The sequence below is a fragment of the Buceros rhinoceros genome, unplaced genomic scaffold (genome assembly GCF_000710305.1).
Source record: "Buceros rhinoceros silvestris isolate BGI_N320 unplaced genomic scaffold, ASM71030v1 scaffold17426, whole genome shotgun sequence".
NCBI classification, from domain to species: domain Eukaryota; kingdom Metazoa; phylum Chordata; class Aves; order Bucerotiformes; family Bucerotidae; genus Buceros; species Buceros rhinoceros.
Window position 1 is genome coordinate 15,620 of NW_010418276.1, and position 14,010 is coordinate 29,629.

At 45.6% G+C, this 14,010-nt stretch overlaps 1 protein-coding gene across 1 annotated transcript in view; it reads right to left on the minus strand.

Moving 5' to 3' along the window:
• MCF2 (MCF.2 cell line derived transforming sequence) overlaps window positions 1-14,010 on the minus strand; it is a gene marked incomplete at its 5' end in the record, with an annotated part of 32,995 nt that overhangs the window by 14,728 nt on the left and 4,257 nt on the right. Inside the window, 12 exons of the mRNA XM_010138486.1 lie at window positions 294-386; window positions 736-805; window positions 917-1,032; window positions 2,814-2,880; window positions 3,124-3,212; window positions 3,762-3,850; window positions 7,162-7,333; window positions 7,482-7,673; window positions 9,121-9,312; window positions 10,475-10,594; window positions 10,959-11,073; window positions 11,554-11,678. Of these exons, the coding sequence (XP_010136788.1) occupies window positions 294-386; window positions 736-805; window positions 917-1,032; window positions 2,814-2,880; window positions 3,124-3,212; window positions 3,762-3,850; window positions 7,162-7,333; window positions 7,482-7,673; window positions 9,121-9,312; window positions 10,475-10,594; window positions 10,959-11,073; window positions 11,554-11,678 (1,440 nt within the window). The remainder of the gene's footprint in view (window positions 1-293; window positions 387-735; window positions 806-916; window positions 1,033-2,813; window positions 2,881-3,123; window positions 3,213-3,761; window positions 3,851-7,161; window positions 7,334-7,481; window positions 7,674-9,120; window positions 9,313-10,474; window positions 10,595-10,958; window positions 11,074-11,553; window positions 11,679-14,010) is intronic.

Genomic DNA, 14,010 nt, shown 5'->3' on the forward strand with positions numbered 1-14,010 from the left:
AAATTCTGCATCAGCTCCACGTAGTTATTCCAACAGCATGACTAGTATGGTTTGATGACGTAGAAGATTTCATGTAAAAATGCCGTATGGAGCCTATAACTAAAGAAAATTTGTAAAACCACCTAAAATAATACAATGAATGGATCTACTGTAAACTCCAGCTGCTATTTTCATGAGGCTTCCACTCAACAGTAAACAGAATACGCTACAAAATCGCTGGCTGCTGAGGGGGTTGTTGAGGAGAAGTCAGTGTCCCAGGGCGATGCCCGCCTTGGCAGGAACACAGAGCTCACCTGGAAGAAGGCGCTTTCGGAGCACTGCCTCCACAGGGACTCCGACCGGGGCTTGTTCTGGCAGTACTTCTCATACATCTGGAAATCCTCTCGCTGCAAGGGGAGCCGAAAGGCGAGTCACACAAACTGCTGGGCAGCCAATAAGGTGAACACCCAAAACTTTAAATTTGCTTTTATCTCTGCTGCCAACTTTAATGTCTAAAAGTCACAGAGTTTGGGTAAAAACCCCACTGCTGGGAATCACAGCGGAACGCAGTGTAGTCACGACTGCTGCTCTGCCCCATCTGCTGCCGGCCACCCACCCACGCTCCCTGCCTTGCTGCGGTATGGCGTATCAGAAGCATCGTACTCAACTGACAAAACCGAGATGTTGCGGAGTGCGACAAATCAGGAGAAACACTGGCCTTCGAGTCTGCTTTGTACGTGAAAATGAGTCACCCACCCTGTCTAGGAAACAAAATCCCACTCTCTCGGGTGCTCCCAGGCAGCTTTCCAAACTGTGCAGGAAAATTCTGCAAGAGACAGGAGAAGAGACAAAATGTAGCAGTGAGCAAGCTGCTGCCAGGGTATTTAATCATTACAGGAAATCCGTCTCATAGAAAGGGGAACAGTCAGTATTGTACTTGTTGTGGAAGTCGTATATCTCAGGCATGTTTCCGAAGAGGACATCCTTCCTGTTCCTCAGCACAGGAGGCATGAGGAGCAGCATGGCGGGGTTATCCATCTCAGCTCTGTAGCCCTGCAGGATGCAAAAGGGGCTCATCACTCAGTTGGTAAGAACTTTGCTTGGCTTCTCCTTGAAGGCAGATGAAAAGGGGACGTGAACAGACTTTCAACAGAATCTGCTTTGCTTCAAAGTATAACATCCCTTTTATTTCCTTATTTTTGTCTCTAACCCCTGTCTTTCAGTCCCTGGGCATGTGGGGTTGTGGTCCAGCAGCAGATGGCTTGGGACAGCTCCCCTGGGGCTGGCCAATACTGCGCAGATGTTCTCTATTCACCAAGGGCAAATTGCAGCCACTTCCTTCTCGCTATGGCCTGACTGCGGTAGAGGTCCTGGAGGAACACTTGTCTGGGTTGAACACATCTGCTGTATGACCGTGGGACAGAGCAGTGACAATATGTTTGTACGAGGTACGCAGCTGCACACACCTCACAAGAACCAGAGCACGAGCTGACTTGTTGCAAAGCAGAGACAGAATCAACAGGCTTTCTGCTCTTTACAAGACCTGCTGAGCACCAGGGGCTCACTCACCTCCTTGCCTCAGGATTTCTGTCCTCTGTGGCTCCTCCCGCCTCTTGAAATCACAGTCTCCCAAACTGGGGAGGAGCTGGAAGGGACCACTGCACTACAAGTGGTTGGGTGGAAACCAGGAAACAACGCAAAGCTCCCCTCAGTAAAATTACATCACTGCACCAATGTAAGAAACATTCACCAGATGTGGGAAACATCCTAACTGTAGGGTAGGGAGAAGGCATGGCCGGAGCTCAGGACCATCGCTGCAAAGCACACCAAGCTCACTAGCCACAGCTCAAGCTGGCCACACTAGTCACCAGGCACTGCTCAGAACTGGAGTCCTGTTAACACAAGCAGCAAAATGTTTGCAAAAATGTCTTCAGTACGTACAGCACATCTTCTCTGGCTTTCCAAATGAATCTCTCATACTCACTGTGGCTGGAATCAATATTCCTTCTACTAAGCAGGCATCTTGTAGTTGATTAGGGATGCAGTAGAAGGTAAGTATCTGGAAAATTACTCATTTATATTTAACCACTGCGAGCAGACTTCCCTCTTTAAAGGAAAGACTATTTTCAGAAAATATAAGTCTGTCTAGACTTAATATGCACAGTAATAAATCCAGGCACCTTTCAACTGCTTTATCATACAGAGTGCAGTTTAACAACAAAAAAACCCACAAACACCCAATCAGTGCGGGGCAATTACATGTAACTACCTGCAGTCAAACAGATTTATATCCTGCTTGCTCCTGGGAGAGAGAAATGCAAGAGAGGAGAGCTATTTAACAGCCAGCTTGGTTTGGCCATCAGCAAGAGTTGTTTTGGAATAAAGTAGAAGTGTCTCAATGGCAGCATGAGAAATTATAATCTGTTTTCTAAAGGAATGTGGTTTATACTTCCATGAACTTCACAGTACTGAAACAGAATCCTCCCAAGGATAAAACAAAAGCTTCTTTCGTCTCCAAAAGGTTAAAAGAAATTAGAGAACAGTTAAAAACACCAGCTTTTAGTACATAAAACTAGTTACCAGTGCTTTTGTGTACAAACAGAAGGCTTCTCCCTCATTCTAGATGAAAAGCTCATCCTGACACCAACTGTTCCTGCAGATGCCTCCAACAAAGAAAAGCTTGGGAGAAAACTTGACAATTTATGACTAACTTGGGATCTGACAGTTTGGTAGAAACCTGCCCCATCACATTTTTGCTTAGTTTGACAGTGGCAGGTGCCCTTTTGTACAAGGCACTGGGGAAGAGTAACGAGCAATCTGAAGAAGTCACCCACCGTCAGAACAGTGAAAAGCTCCTCTACGTACACTCTCTCAGTTTCTATAAGTTCATTTATGACATGGCTAGAATAAAGAAAAGAAAAAGAATGGTATTATTTTTATGTCTGTTCTAAAACCACAGACAATCAGTGCAGTTTGACAAGTCCAAAACACGCTGCAATCTAATGAACAGCCAACACAGGGATGATAAAATGGTAAAAGCGCAAGAGATGACATCCAGGTCAGGCTGGAAGAACACATGGATGGGGCAAGGACCGGCCAGAAATAAACTTCATTTTGGATGATGTAAAGAGGGTGCAAGCTTACCCTTTGAGTATATCTAAGTTGTCATCACTGTCTGAAATAAAATACTGCAAGGAATTCCGTTTTTCCTGATAGTCATGCATTACTTCGATCTGGAAGAGAAATGGGATGCACTGGGAAGAGCTGCAGGGAGGTCACTGCAGAGGCAGGACAAGGCCCGCCCTTGATGTCGGCACGGGAACTCCTTAGGGAAGGGTGAAATGTGCTTCCTTTGAAGAAATCTTTGTGACACCGAACTTTAACAGGGCATAGCATGCACTGGGTAGTCAAATATTCCCAGAAATTACTCTGCTCCACAAAATGGTAACATCGTTTATTAGTGCAGAGACCAGAGAACACTTTTCACAGGGGAAGTACCTGTGGATGGGGAGCTCTCCTAATGGACATCGTTGCTACGCAAAGAACAAGTTCAGGCAATAACACACAGGAAATGGGTATCAGTGACTATCGGGGAAAAACAATCCCAGATAGATCTCAGGCACTGGACTAATCCAACTAAACCACAGATATAAAAGGTTGTTTGGTTGGTTGTTTTTTAAAGGGGGAAAAAAAAGCATCTCCACATCTAAATTTTTTAAATAAATTTTTAGCCGGGTTTCAGTTTTTCACTGTATAAAACTCATTTCATGAATAATTTTTACCTTGAGAGAACTTGGAGTTTTTCTTGATGTCTTCTTCCCAGGGAGAGAGAGATCAAATGAAAATTTCAAACTGGAATTAAAATCCACACCTTGGGTAGGAAAAAACATGATTACGTAATGTACATCTCTAGTGAAGGAGATAGTTCAGTCAGGAACTAATAAGCCATAAAGACAAATAAATGGGCTATGTTTTAAGAATGAACATTAGTAGTTGCCTAATAGTACAAGCAAACAGACAAAATAAATGGTGTCTATCTATCTCAAACAACAATACTAATACCAATACAGATGGTCATAAAGTAAAAATTAATTATAAAAACCAAAATGTCCATTAAGTGACGAGTGTAATCAAAACCTAACAAAGTCTGTGAAGCCTGTGCAAATGATAGAAAACAATAAAATCATGTAACTACCAAAAGGAACATCACTCCTGGGTTACCTTGAAATGGTTTTAAACATACACTGTTTAACGAATATAGGGCAGGATGCTCAGCTGGTTTAAACTGTTTCTCCACCTTGGAAGCGTTTCTTGATATTGCCAGTAAATAATTACAAGTTGCAATACTTTGAGTTACTGAGGTCAATCGGAAGCTTAAAATTAAACCATCAGTCTCCCCAACGAGTTACATGGCACCTTTCAAACACTTCGTCCTGCTGAGTAGTCAATATGGCAATTCTTCACCCAAAGGGTGTTTTTCCCCACTGTGAATGGCAATAATGGATTTCTCCAGCATCATGCTGGCTCCAGCCCCAGTGACAGCTCCATGTGCCAGGCTGCACCCGCAGTGCCTGCACCACTTTCTGAGATGGGCCAAAAATAAACACGTTCTGATGTGTGATGTTCACCTTGTTTACAAACAGAAGAAAGAGGCTAGTAAAGCGCGGGTGAAAAGGTGTCTCGGCACATACGACTGGAACAGCAGCTGTGTCTGGATCAGAAGTTTGAACAGTGCTGACACCCATGAGCCACCCTTTTTGAAGCAGATGTAGGGAGAAAAATGGATGTAGAAGAATGCAAAGCCACGTGGAGGGCAGCCGCCCACCTTCAGATGGGGCTGCTGCAAGATAAAGCTGTTACGTATTATCACACCAATGAGGTCTTAGACCTCCGTGTGTCCCCAGGCCAAATGAGGAAGAGAGAGATCTGGATGCTGGAGAGCTGATCAGAGATGTGCAGGGGCTGTGACCCACCACGGACAGGAAGACCCAAAAGAAGTGAGGACTTTCAGTGGTCCTCCTGGGAGACTCTACCAGGAGGAAAGGAACACGGATAGGAAGTGGGACAGGAGATGTCACCAGCTGCAGCCTGGTGTCTTGATGCAGCGGTGACTTTTCTCCAGCACTCGGGCTCGCTGCAGCCTGTCATACTGCTTCTGTACATCTCACTACACTTCATGGCTCAGGACAGGACAGGTTTACACTTTTTGCCCCCCAAAAAAGTGGTTTCAAAATCAGAACCACATTCATCAGCCAAGCTTTGAATCCAAGGCAAAGATGAAAGGGGAAGCGTCTGTCCTCAGACAGGAAAAGAATGGCGGGGGGCGGGGAGGAAAGAAAGAAAGAAAAAGAAGACAAAAGTAATGTGCTCAGAGGTGATTTGGTTTCAGTCCATGCCATAAACCTCATCCATCTCAAAGCACTCCCGGCAGAGCCCAGCATGTGTCTTTGACACGGCACATCACGCCAGCAGGCCGGCAGCATTTTGATGTTTTCTATCAAACAGAGGCCTTATTAAAGCTCTCTTGGTGCGATCTACCCAAAGAGGAGCCTTTTGTCTTTCCCCGCTTGCTGGCTGTGCTCATTTCAACTCACTTGATCATCTCTTTCAGGAAGAGGATTAACAGAGGGTACCTGTGCTTTGCAGACTACTGAGCACCTTTGCTAGAAAAAGGTGCATCCCACAAAGGCGTGAGATCAGTCCGGCCGATTGATGATGGTCTCACAACATCCCATGGAGATGGCCACCCCTTTACCCTCAGTCTTTAAGTCAATAATTCCTTCTTAACACTTTCTAGAAAGCTGGAAAAGTGACATTAGGTAAAACGGGCGATACGCTAGTTTAAAGAGTCAGAGCTTTTTTCCCAGTCGGGGGAAGTGGTTCAGAGGGCAGTGTGGTCCAGTGAAGGTGGCATCAGCCTGGGAAGAGGAAATTTGGGATTTATTTGCTGCACTGAGCTGTAGCTTGAGTAGCTTATTTCCCCTCATTGCATCTGGCTTCACTGCACCCCTCCACCAGCCCTCTGGCTAGTGACACTAGTCACTCCCTGAATTGGAGCCACTTTCGCTGTTCGTACGACACCTGCTGCAATTCACCACAACCGATACCCATTAATTCACCATAACCAACATTCATTAATTCATCATAAATATTTTGTGTTAAAATACAAACGTTTAATTGCCTTATGCAGTCAGATTGCTGCATTTCATATTACCACATAACCCAGCACGTCCCTGGTTTAAAATACATGGATGTCACTTGGGAATACTTTTTAATTCTGATACATACAGGGCTGACATGGATGGAAGCTTTAATGTTATCATTTAAAGCTAACATTGTGCCACATCCCATCACCAAAAACTGGGCAGAACACTCAGCGACCTCAGTTCAGTCAGAATTTGTACATTTATGGGCATTAATTATTCCACAATTGGGATTTAAGGAAGACATCCTCAAGGAATCAAAGGGAGTTCAGCATGCAGCTCATTTCTGTTCATGAGATCCAAGAGCTCCTCATTTCCCCAAGCTCCTTTGCAAACATCAGTCTAACTTTACATCAGTTCCAGCTTAAGGCAGCCCCAGAGAATAGGTATGCTAATAAATTTATAAACTTTGCCCTTTTTCACTGTAGCACTAATTCACCAGTTTTCAGCCCAGTAGGATGCTAATAAAGCAGAACTGGAAGTGTGTGCTCTTTAGGGGTCTTTTTTCACTGAGTAGGAAGGGAAAAGAAATACCAGCCCCAGGGAAAAGAAATACCAAACAACCAGCCCCAGGGAAAAGAAATACCTAACAACCAGCCCCAGGGAAAATAAATACCTAACAACCAGCCCCAGGGAAAATAAATACCTAACAACCAGCCCCAGGGAGAAGGGAAAAGAAATACCAGCCCCAGGGAAAAGAAATACCAAACAACCAGCCCCAGGGAAAAGAAATACCTAACAACCAGCCCCAGGGAAAATAAATACCTAACAACCAGCCCCATACTTCACACAGGTCTGGGAAGCTAGACATGAAATTTGGAAAGATATTAAATCCACCTCATATACATGTAGGATCATACAACAACTCTCTACCAGCCTGCAAGGTTTAGCCAGTTTCTCAAAGCCGTCCTCAGCCTTGATCTTCCAGCCCCAAAGTAAAATTATCATCTGAGAATACCACAAACTTAAAATATTTTACCGTGTTTAGGAGAGAATAATGGTGATTTTGATCTCGGGGGATTTTCTGGCCGAGGGGCTACTAACTGGACGGGCCGCACGTGTTTATCCAACAGCTTCTTGAAGCAAGACTGACGATTCTCAAACATGCTTCGCACGTTTTCAAGCTTGACCTGCACTGACTGTATCTGGCACTGTAGAGAGTGAAAAAGACTCCTGTGATCAAACAACTACCATCATTTTGCACTTTGACCCAAACCAGAAAACTATGAAGTTGACAACATTGCCACAGTTTGATCTTGCTTCTTACTTGTGTGACAGGGAAGTGGAGGGGTTGCTTACCTTCAGTTCAGATGTTAAGACTGACTCGAAGTCGCAGTGTAGGGCTTGGGGATCATAGTTCAAGTAGGCTGAAGAGCTTTCAATAAATCTTTCTATGTCCTGGAGAGCTTTCTGAGCACCTTCTTTAGACTGGCACTTATCCATCTGCTGGTTGGCAAGCAGGTAGGCACCTTCATCACAGCACTGCAGAGCCTAGTACCAGCACGGGGCAAACACAGGGAGAAAGACCGTCAGTAGCACCCCTACTAAATCAAGGTCCCCATGAGGAGTATCATTCACCGGGTCCATATGTTCAATGTGGAGCTAACCGGTCCTCCTAAAGACCGCAGCAGCTATTGCACTTTGCTCAGAAAGTAGAAAGGCCACATTTTTTCTGGTGACTGATTGCGGTCCTCAACATTTCAAGCCAAGTTATGCTCCCACTTGTACCTGGATAAAACCAGTGGTATAACCAACACGGAAGCACCATTTAGTGCGCAGTCGAACCAAATGATAAGCAGAACTTCATTTATCCAAACCAGAAAGCTGAAGGGGGCACTGCAGAGTTTACAAAGAGGCAGGCAGGTTTCTTGAGATAAATGCCTGCTCAGCACAGACCTGAACTGCGAGGGATGATCAAAGTAACTGCATTCATGCTTTTTTAAAAAAATAAGGATTTTGAAATGCAGTTTAAAGTTCGATATTTAATGTGCAAAGGTAATAGGTGAGTGCCAGGCTGGGGTTCAGTTGGCACTCACGCTCTGCAGCGAGCAAAGGCATGAGAAGATGCTGCAGCCAAGAACAAGAGGACCTCCAGTACTGTGAAAGAGAGGGGAGACCATGAAGAGCAGGACCACAGTGTGCTCCAGCAGAGGCCAGGGGCTAGACCACCAGCACCAACCTGGACTGCAAGGAGCCCAGGACAGGCCACTGCCCTGCAGCTGAGGGGCTGCTGAGGAATGCTCCGTCCCCAAAGATTAATGCAACATTGAAGTGGAGCACAGAGAGAGAAAACACAAGTTCCCTAGTCCCCGGAAACAGTGAAATGGAACAGGGTCAAGCTTCGCTGTTTTTCTTAATGGTCTCAAGCACGTTACAGTCCTGTGCCTTCCAGCCTAATTAGCGTGAATTTCCCTAAATGAATTTTTGATGCTGATTAAGATATCAAAGAGCGTTGGAACCACATGACTCCACTTCCATGCTAGCACACAGCAGCTGCGCCTATCTACCAATCTGTCACCTTATTTTACAGTCAGCTACGTTCACTCTCAATAAACCGCTAACAAAAAAGGGCTGGAGTTTATCCAAAAGCATTACCTCTGGTGCACTGGGTAGGAAAATCTCAGAAGTCGATAGTATATGGAGGCAACATGAAAGCATGAGCAACAGCAGCAGCTGAACTTTGGTGTTCGGAATCGCCTCCTGGAGACGCCCGCCTCTTTCTGCTGTCTATTCACAGCACCAGCAGACACCTGCTTGCTAACTTAACCAGCTAAGTGAGAGGTGAAGCACTCCTCCAGCCTCTGGAGAACACTTTACTAACATGAAGTGCTGATGCAAAGCTGCAAATTTCAGATGCTTCCAGCTAAGAAGTGGAGAGGCTAACCCCATGGAGAAGCTAACTAGCTACTTCTCAGGGCACTGTGTCTCTGAACTCTACCTGCTGCAGGCGGGTGTGAAGATCCAATGTCTTCTGCAGTCGCATCTGCTTCCTTTTGATCTCATCAGACAAGACATCAGAATGGTGCCTCAGCTCGTTGCATTGCTGGCAGATTAAGTTGAGTGCGTAGTGATGATTTGCTGCTAGCTGGTGTCCATGTAGAATCACCACCTGAGCCTTCCCTATCAGATCCTTCAGGGAAAGGGAGAGAAGGGATTGCACACCTACTGAAATAAAGCCAAAATATCGACACGTAACAACATGCAGTTCCTCATCTTACCAGATTTCAGGCACACAGGGAGGTGACTGCCATTAGGAGTAGCCAGAATGGGTGGCATACGCAGGATAAAAAGGCACCCATCATCTGAGGAAAAAAACTTTTGCTATCCAAAAAGAGGATGAAGAAGAAACCAGTATTTCACCAAACTAGCAATGCCATGAATGGCTGCTGGCAACATATTGCTGCTGTCTCCAGGAACTGCACTCTAAAAAAAACGCAGCTGATGTTCAGTTTAGGCACACTATGCTCATAAGCATGAAAGGGAATTTGAGCAGTTAAAACAAAACAGGCCCTTTGCAGCAAACCTCGATGCAAAGAACATACCATCTTGTCTGCACATCTTGTCAACCTAGTGGTTATGTCTTCTCCAGGGCTGGCTTTCTGCTGGGACTGCTTCCCTGCGCTGTCTGTCAGCCTGGCCTTTCATTCCTCCTCCCTCTCTCCACAAACATTTCCTCCAAATGGCCAAAAAGCCTCAGGCCTTTCCCCTAGGACTCTCATTTTCAAAGAAGCCTCCGGGGGTTGTGTCCAGATCCCTCTGGATTTCTCCACTGACCCTGGCCCACTTGCCAAGCACATCCCTTTACAGAACTACCATCTTCAGCTGGGCTCCTGTGAATCGTTTCTCTTCACTCTTCTTTCCCCAGCATCCCTTACTCTTCATCCATATGTTATGTTCAAATCACAGACACGTCAAGATAGCAACTTTTTTTGCCTCTCCATGTGCCTGGTAACAAGTCTCTGCCTATTAGCACCGCTAAAGCACTTAACATATAAATAATTCTTCTTCCAGCTCATTAACTCCCACGCCTACCCTATGTTCAGACATTTATCTGTTCCGGATTTTCACGGTGGCTCAGCAATTTATTTTAACTATGATAATTAAATATCCTATTCCTGGCTTTCAGAGTGATCACAGCATTGCTGCACAGAGCAAAGACAAGAAATCAATCCTTTTTGCACAGCCACTTACCGACGAATTGCACCAGAACTAGGTAATTTCAGAAAACAGCACAAACCCAGATGTGCCTCTTGTGTCTCATTAGTGCCTCCTTCTGTGAAAGATTCTCTCACCTGAGCCATACCATCGAAATGACCCAAGTCCTTCAGCCTCTGTTTGACTTGGGGGACACTGTCGCCAGTGTCAGGCAGCTCCGCTTGCTGACCCATTAAAAATTCAATGGCATTCTTGACCTAGACACAAAGAAGAAGACTGCTACAAAAGGATACAAAGCACAGGCAGAAAAATCATTCTCAGAGCAAAATTAATCACACTTCAGCTAAGACCACTAAATCCAATAATAAAACTTGTGTCCAAGAACTAATTTCTAAATTCAAAGATGCTTTTATCAGCAAAAAAATCTATGTGACTGCAGGGCAGTCACACCTAAATTAGCTCTGCATGAGGAAGCACAGTGGGCTCCCCAAGCTAGCCAGCCCTGCCAGAGCCAAGGAACAGCAGCATAAATTAAACACTCTCCAAATAAAAAGCATAAAAACTTGTCTCCTTTTTGACTCCAACTCTGCCTTCTGCCAGCAGAAGCGCATCTGATCATACCTCTTGAAAACTTTGCTCAAACTTCCACAGCTGTAAATATTGCTCCATTTTTAACTGATGTTTCTCCCAGAAGCCATCAAAAGCAGTCTCCATCTCACGCAGCTGACCAAGCAACCTTGAGACAGAAAAAGGACAGGATTGGAACAATTTGCCAGTAGAGGACAAGCAGAGATGGACAAGCCCTAGAGATCATCTGCTCAGGTCTTCTGGAGCCAAGCTCTGGGGAGAAGTCAACGGACACCTATATGACTTGTGCAAATCTCAGAGAGAATTTTAATGAAACCATCAGTGCGAGCGACAGCACTTGTGCGAAACAGTTGCTGCCGCCTCCATTTATCTGAACAATGCTTGGGAGACTGGCACAGGAGAACCCTGCATCTGCTCCATAGCCTCACCGTGTCAGCGGGGGAAAAAAACCGAGCAGGTCAAAGTCATCTGAGTGAAGAAGTCACCCAGCAATTTGATGGTCTGGAGCAAAACTCTGGTATCTTTGTCTTTACCCATTCAATAGGGTGTCCTAAACAACACATCTGCTCGTAATAACCTCAGTGCTGCCACTCAAAAATCAGGCAAATTAGGAATACAGTGCACTCACCGATTCACAGTCTCCCAGTCCCCCGGCCTCTCGTGGAGCTGGTCCTTACTGCATTCCCCAGAGTCAGGCTCTTCAAAGCTGCTCAAAAGCAAGTTTCCCTCTTTTGTGACGGCTGTAATATCTTCCTGTGAATGCAAAACATTTCTGATTCAGGCTACTTTTTGTAATGCAAGCATAAGACGCTCCATGTTTTTCCTGCCTTAGTTTCCCTGTATGAAAAGAAGCACCAGTATCCATCAGACCAAAGGATGGTCAGCAGATGTTTTAGCCACCTTAACACGGGGTTAGCCCCTGGAGCTGCAGAAGGCTGAACCACGGACTGGTCACCAGCCTGGGTGGAAACTGGCACACGTGAAAACATCAGGGCACAACAAGATTCAAGAGGACATCGCTACCATAGATCTCTCTTTGTGAGCAGGTGGGTTTATGTTAGATATCTATTAGTTGGATATTAGACATCTATCCCCAAGTTCAGGTATGGAAGCAAGTATTTCTGCAGCCTGGAGTGTGTGCTTCTCCATCAAGGTCATCACAGAAGGTTGAGGGAAGATAGTCCCATAGTGGGACAACACTGGGACTGAGACTGCATGGCACCACTTACTGCAGCCTCTACATACATCTAGATGCAAGTCAGCACTTTGGATGTAAACTTCACTGAAGGACAATTTAAACCCTCGGTATGTTAGCATCAGCTGAGGTGATTTGTGTTGTGCTGGGCTCAGTTCCAACCCAAACAGCCAAACAGGTTCATTTAGTCAATTATTTTCAGAAAAAAAAGAGACCAAACACAGACGTGAGAAGGAAGAAAAAAACAGATGTGGCTGATGTACCAAGTTGGAAGAAGCCCTGAAGGAGCCTTGTGCACGGCTCCATGGGAGAGCCAGCTCCTGGAGGAGTAAGAGCCCATCCCAGGAGACAGACAGATTATTATTGCACAAGAAACAATGGCAAGACTACTTCAGGGAGAAGATTCAGAAAGCACAGGCTTGTGTAAACATCTGCCTGCTCAGATGCTGCCTCGCAGCAACCTAAACATAACCTCAGCTTCAGGGCAGCAGCCCAGGAGCAGAAGGACACAGGCAAAGGAGCTTCTCCTCTCCCCCACACAAAGTGTCTGCTGCCAGTTTGCATCCTTATCACTAAAACACCACAGAAGATGACCACAGGCAAAAACCCCTCCTCCTTTTGATACTTGGGAGACACAGAAGGGAAGAGGAATTCTGCAGCATGCTTTAGACCGCAGGTAGCTGTTACTTCATCCTCTCACATCTCACTCTCCAGAGCCCCACGTTCCTCTTTGGATCTGAAGCCTTTCATTACTCGTATGACAAAGTAGCCCAACTGTCAACCAGGTGTTAACTTGATTTTCCCGTTCAGTAGATCAAAGAGGTTAATTTCTTAGTTATGCTGTTTAATTAATTTCTGTCTTTTTTTTCATTGTGTTTGCAACCAGCTGCCGTTCTGTATCACAGCTACATAAATTAATTCTGATCGACTCATTATTTTAATCAGGAATCAGCTGTACCGATCTTGGGGTTAACAGGTAAAAGACAAGGATCCCATGTCTTGCTGTCACCAGAACCTGTGTGCAGCTTCTCATTTGCTTTCATCTTTCTTGGCCTTAGAAGGAAGAAAAGGAAAAAGCCAACAGACTTCATTTCAGTCAAACGCCAACAAGTAGTTTTGACATTTTAAATTAATAGATGAGGCATTCAAAGCAACAGATGCCTTGTACTGAGTGCTGCTGAGCTTTATATGCAAATGAGAACACGGGTTTTCTTTCTCCACAGATGAGAGCGTATTACTGCCTGGTTTACACACAGGACTACACCATGTAGCCAGTATTGGCCCTCTACACTTTTGCTATAGAATCGTAGAATCGTTTAGGTTGGAAAAGACCTCTGAGATCACCAAGTCCAACTGTTAACCTAACACCGCCAAGTCACCACTAAGCCATGTCCCTCAGCACTACATCTACACGTCTTTTAAATACCTCCAGGTATGGCAACTCCACCACTTCCCTGAGCAGCCTGTCCAGGGCTTCACAACCCTCTCTGTATGCTACGACCTCCTTTCAGGTAGTTGTAGAGAGCGATAAGGTCACCCCTCAACCTCTTTTCCTCCAGGCTAAACAACCCCAGGTCGCTCGGCCGCTCCTCATCGCATTTGTGCCCCAGACCCTTCACCAGCTTCATTGCTGTTCTCTGGACATGCTCCAGTCCCTCAAATGTCCTTCTTGGACTGAGGGATCCAAAACTGGACACAGTATTCGAGGTGTGGCCTCACCAGTGCCCAGTACAGGGGGACAATCACTTCCCTCCTCCTGCTGGTCACACTATGCTGATAAAAGCCAGGATGCCACTGGCCTTGGCTGCCTGGGCACAGTGTTGGCTCATCTTCAGCTGGCATTTGACCAACCCCCAGGTCCTTCTATGATGAGCAGTTTCCAGTCACTCT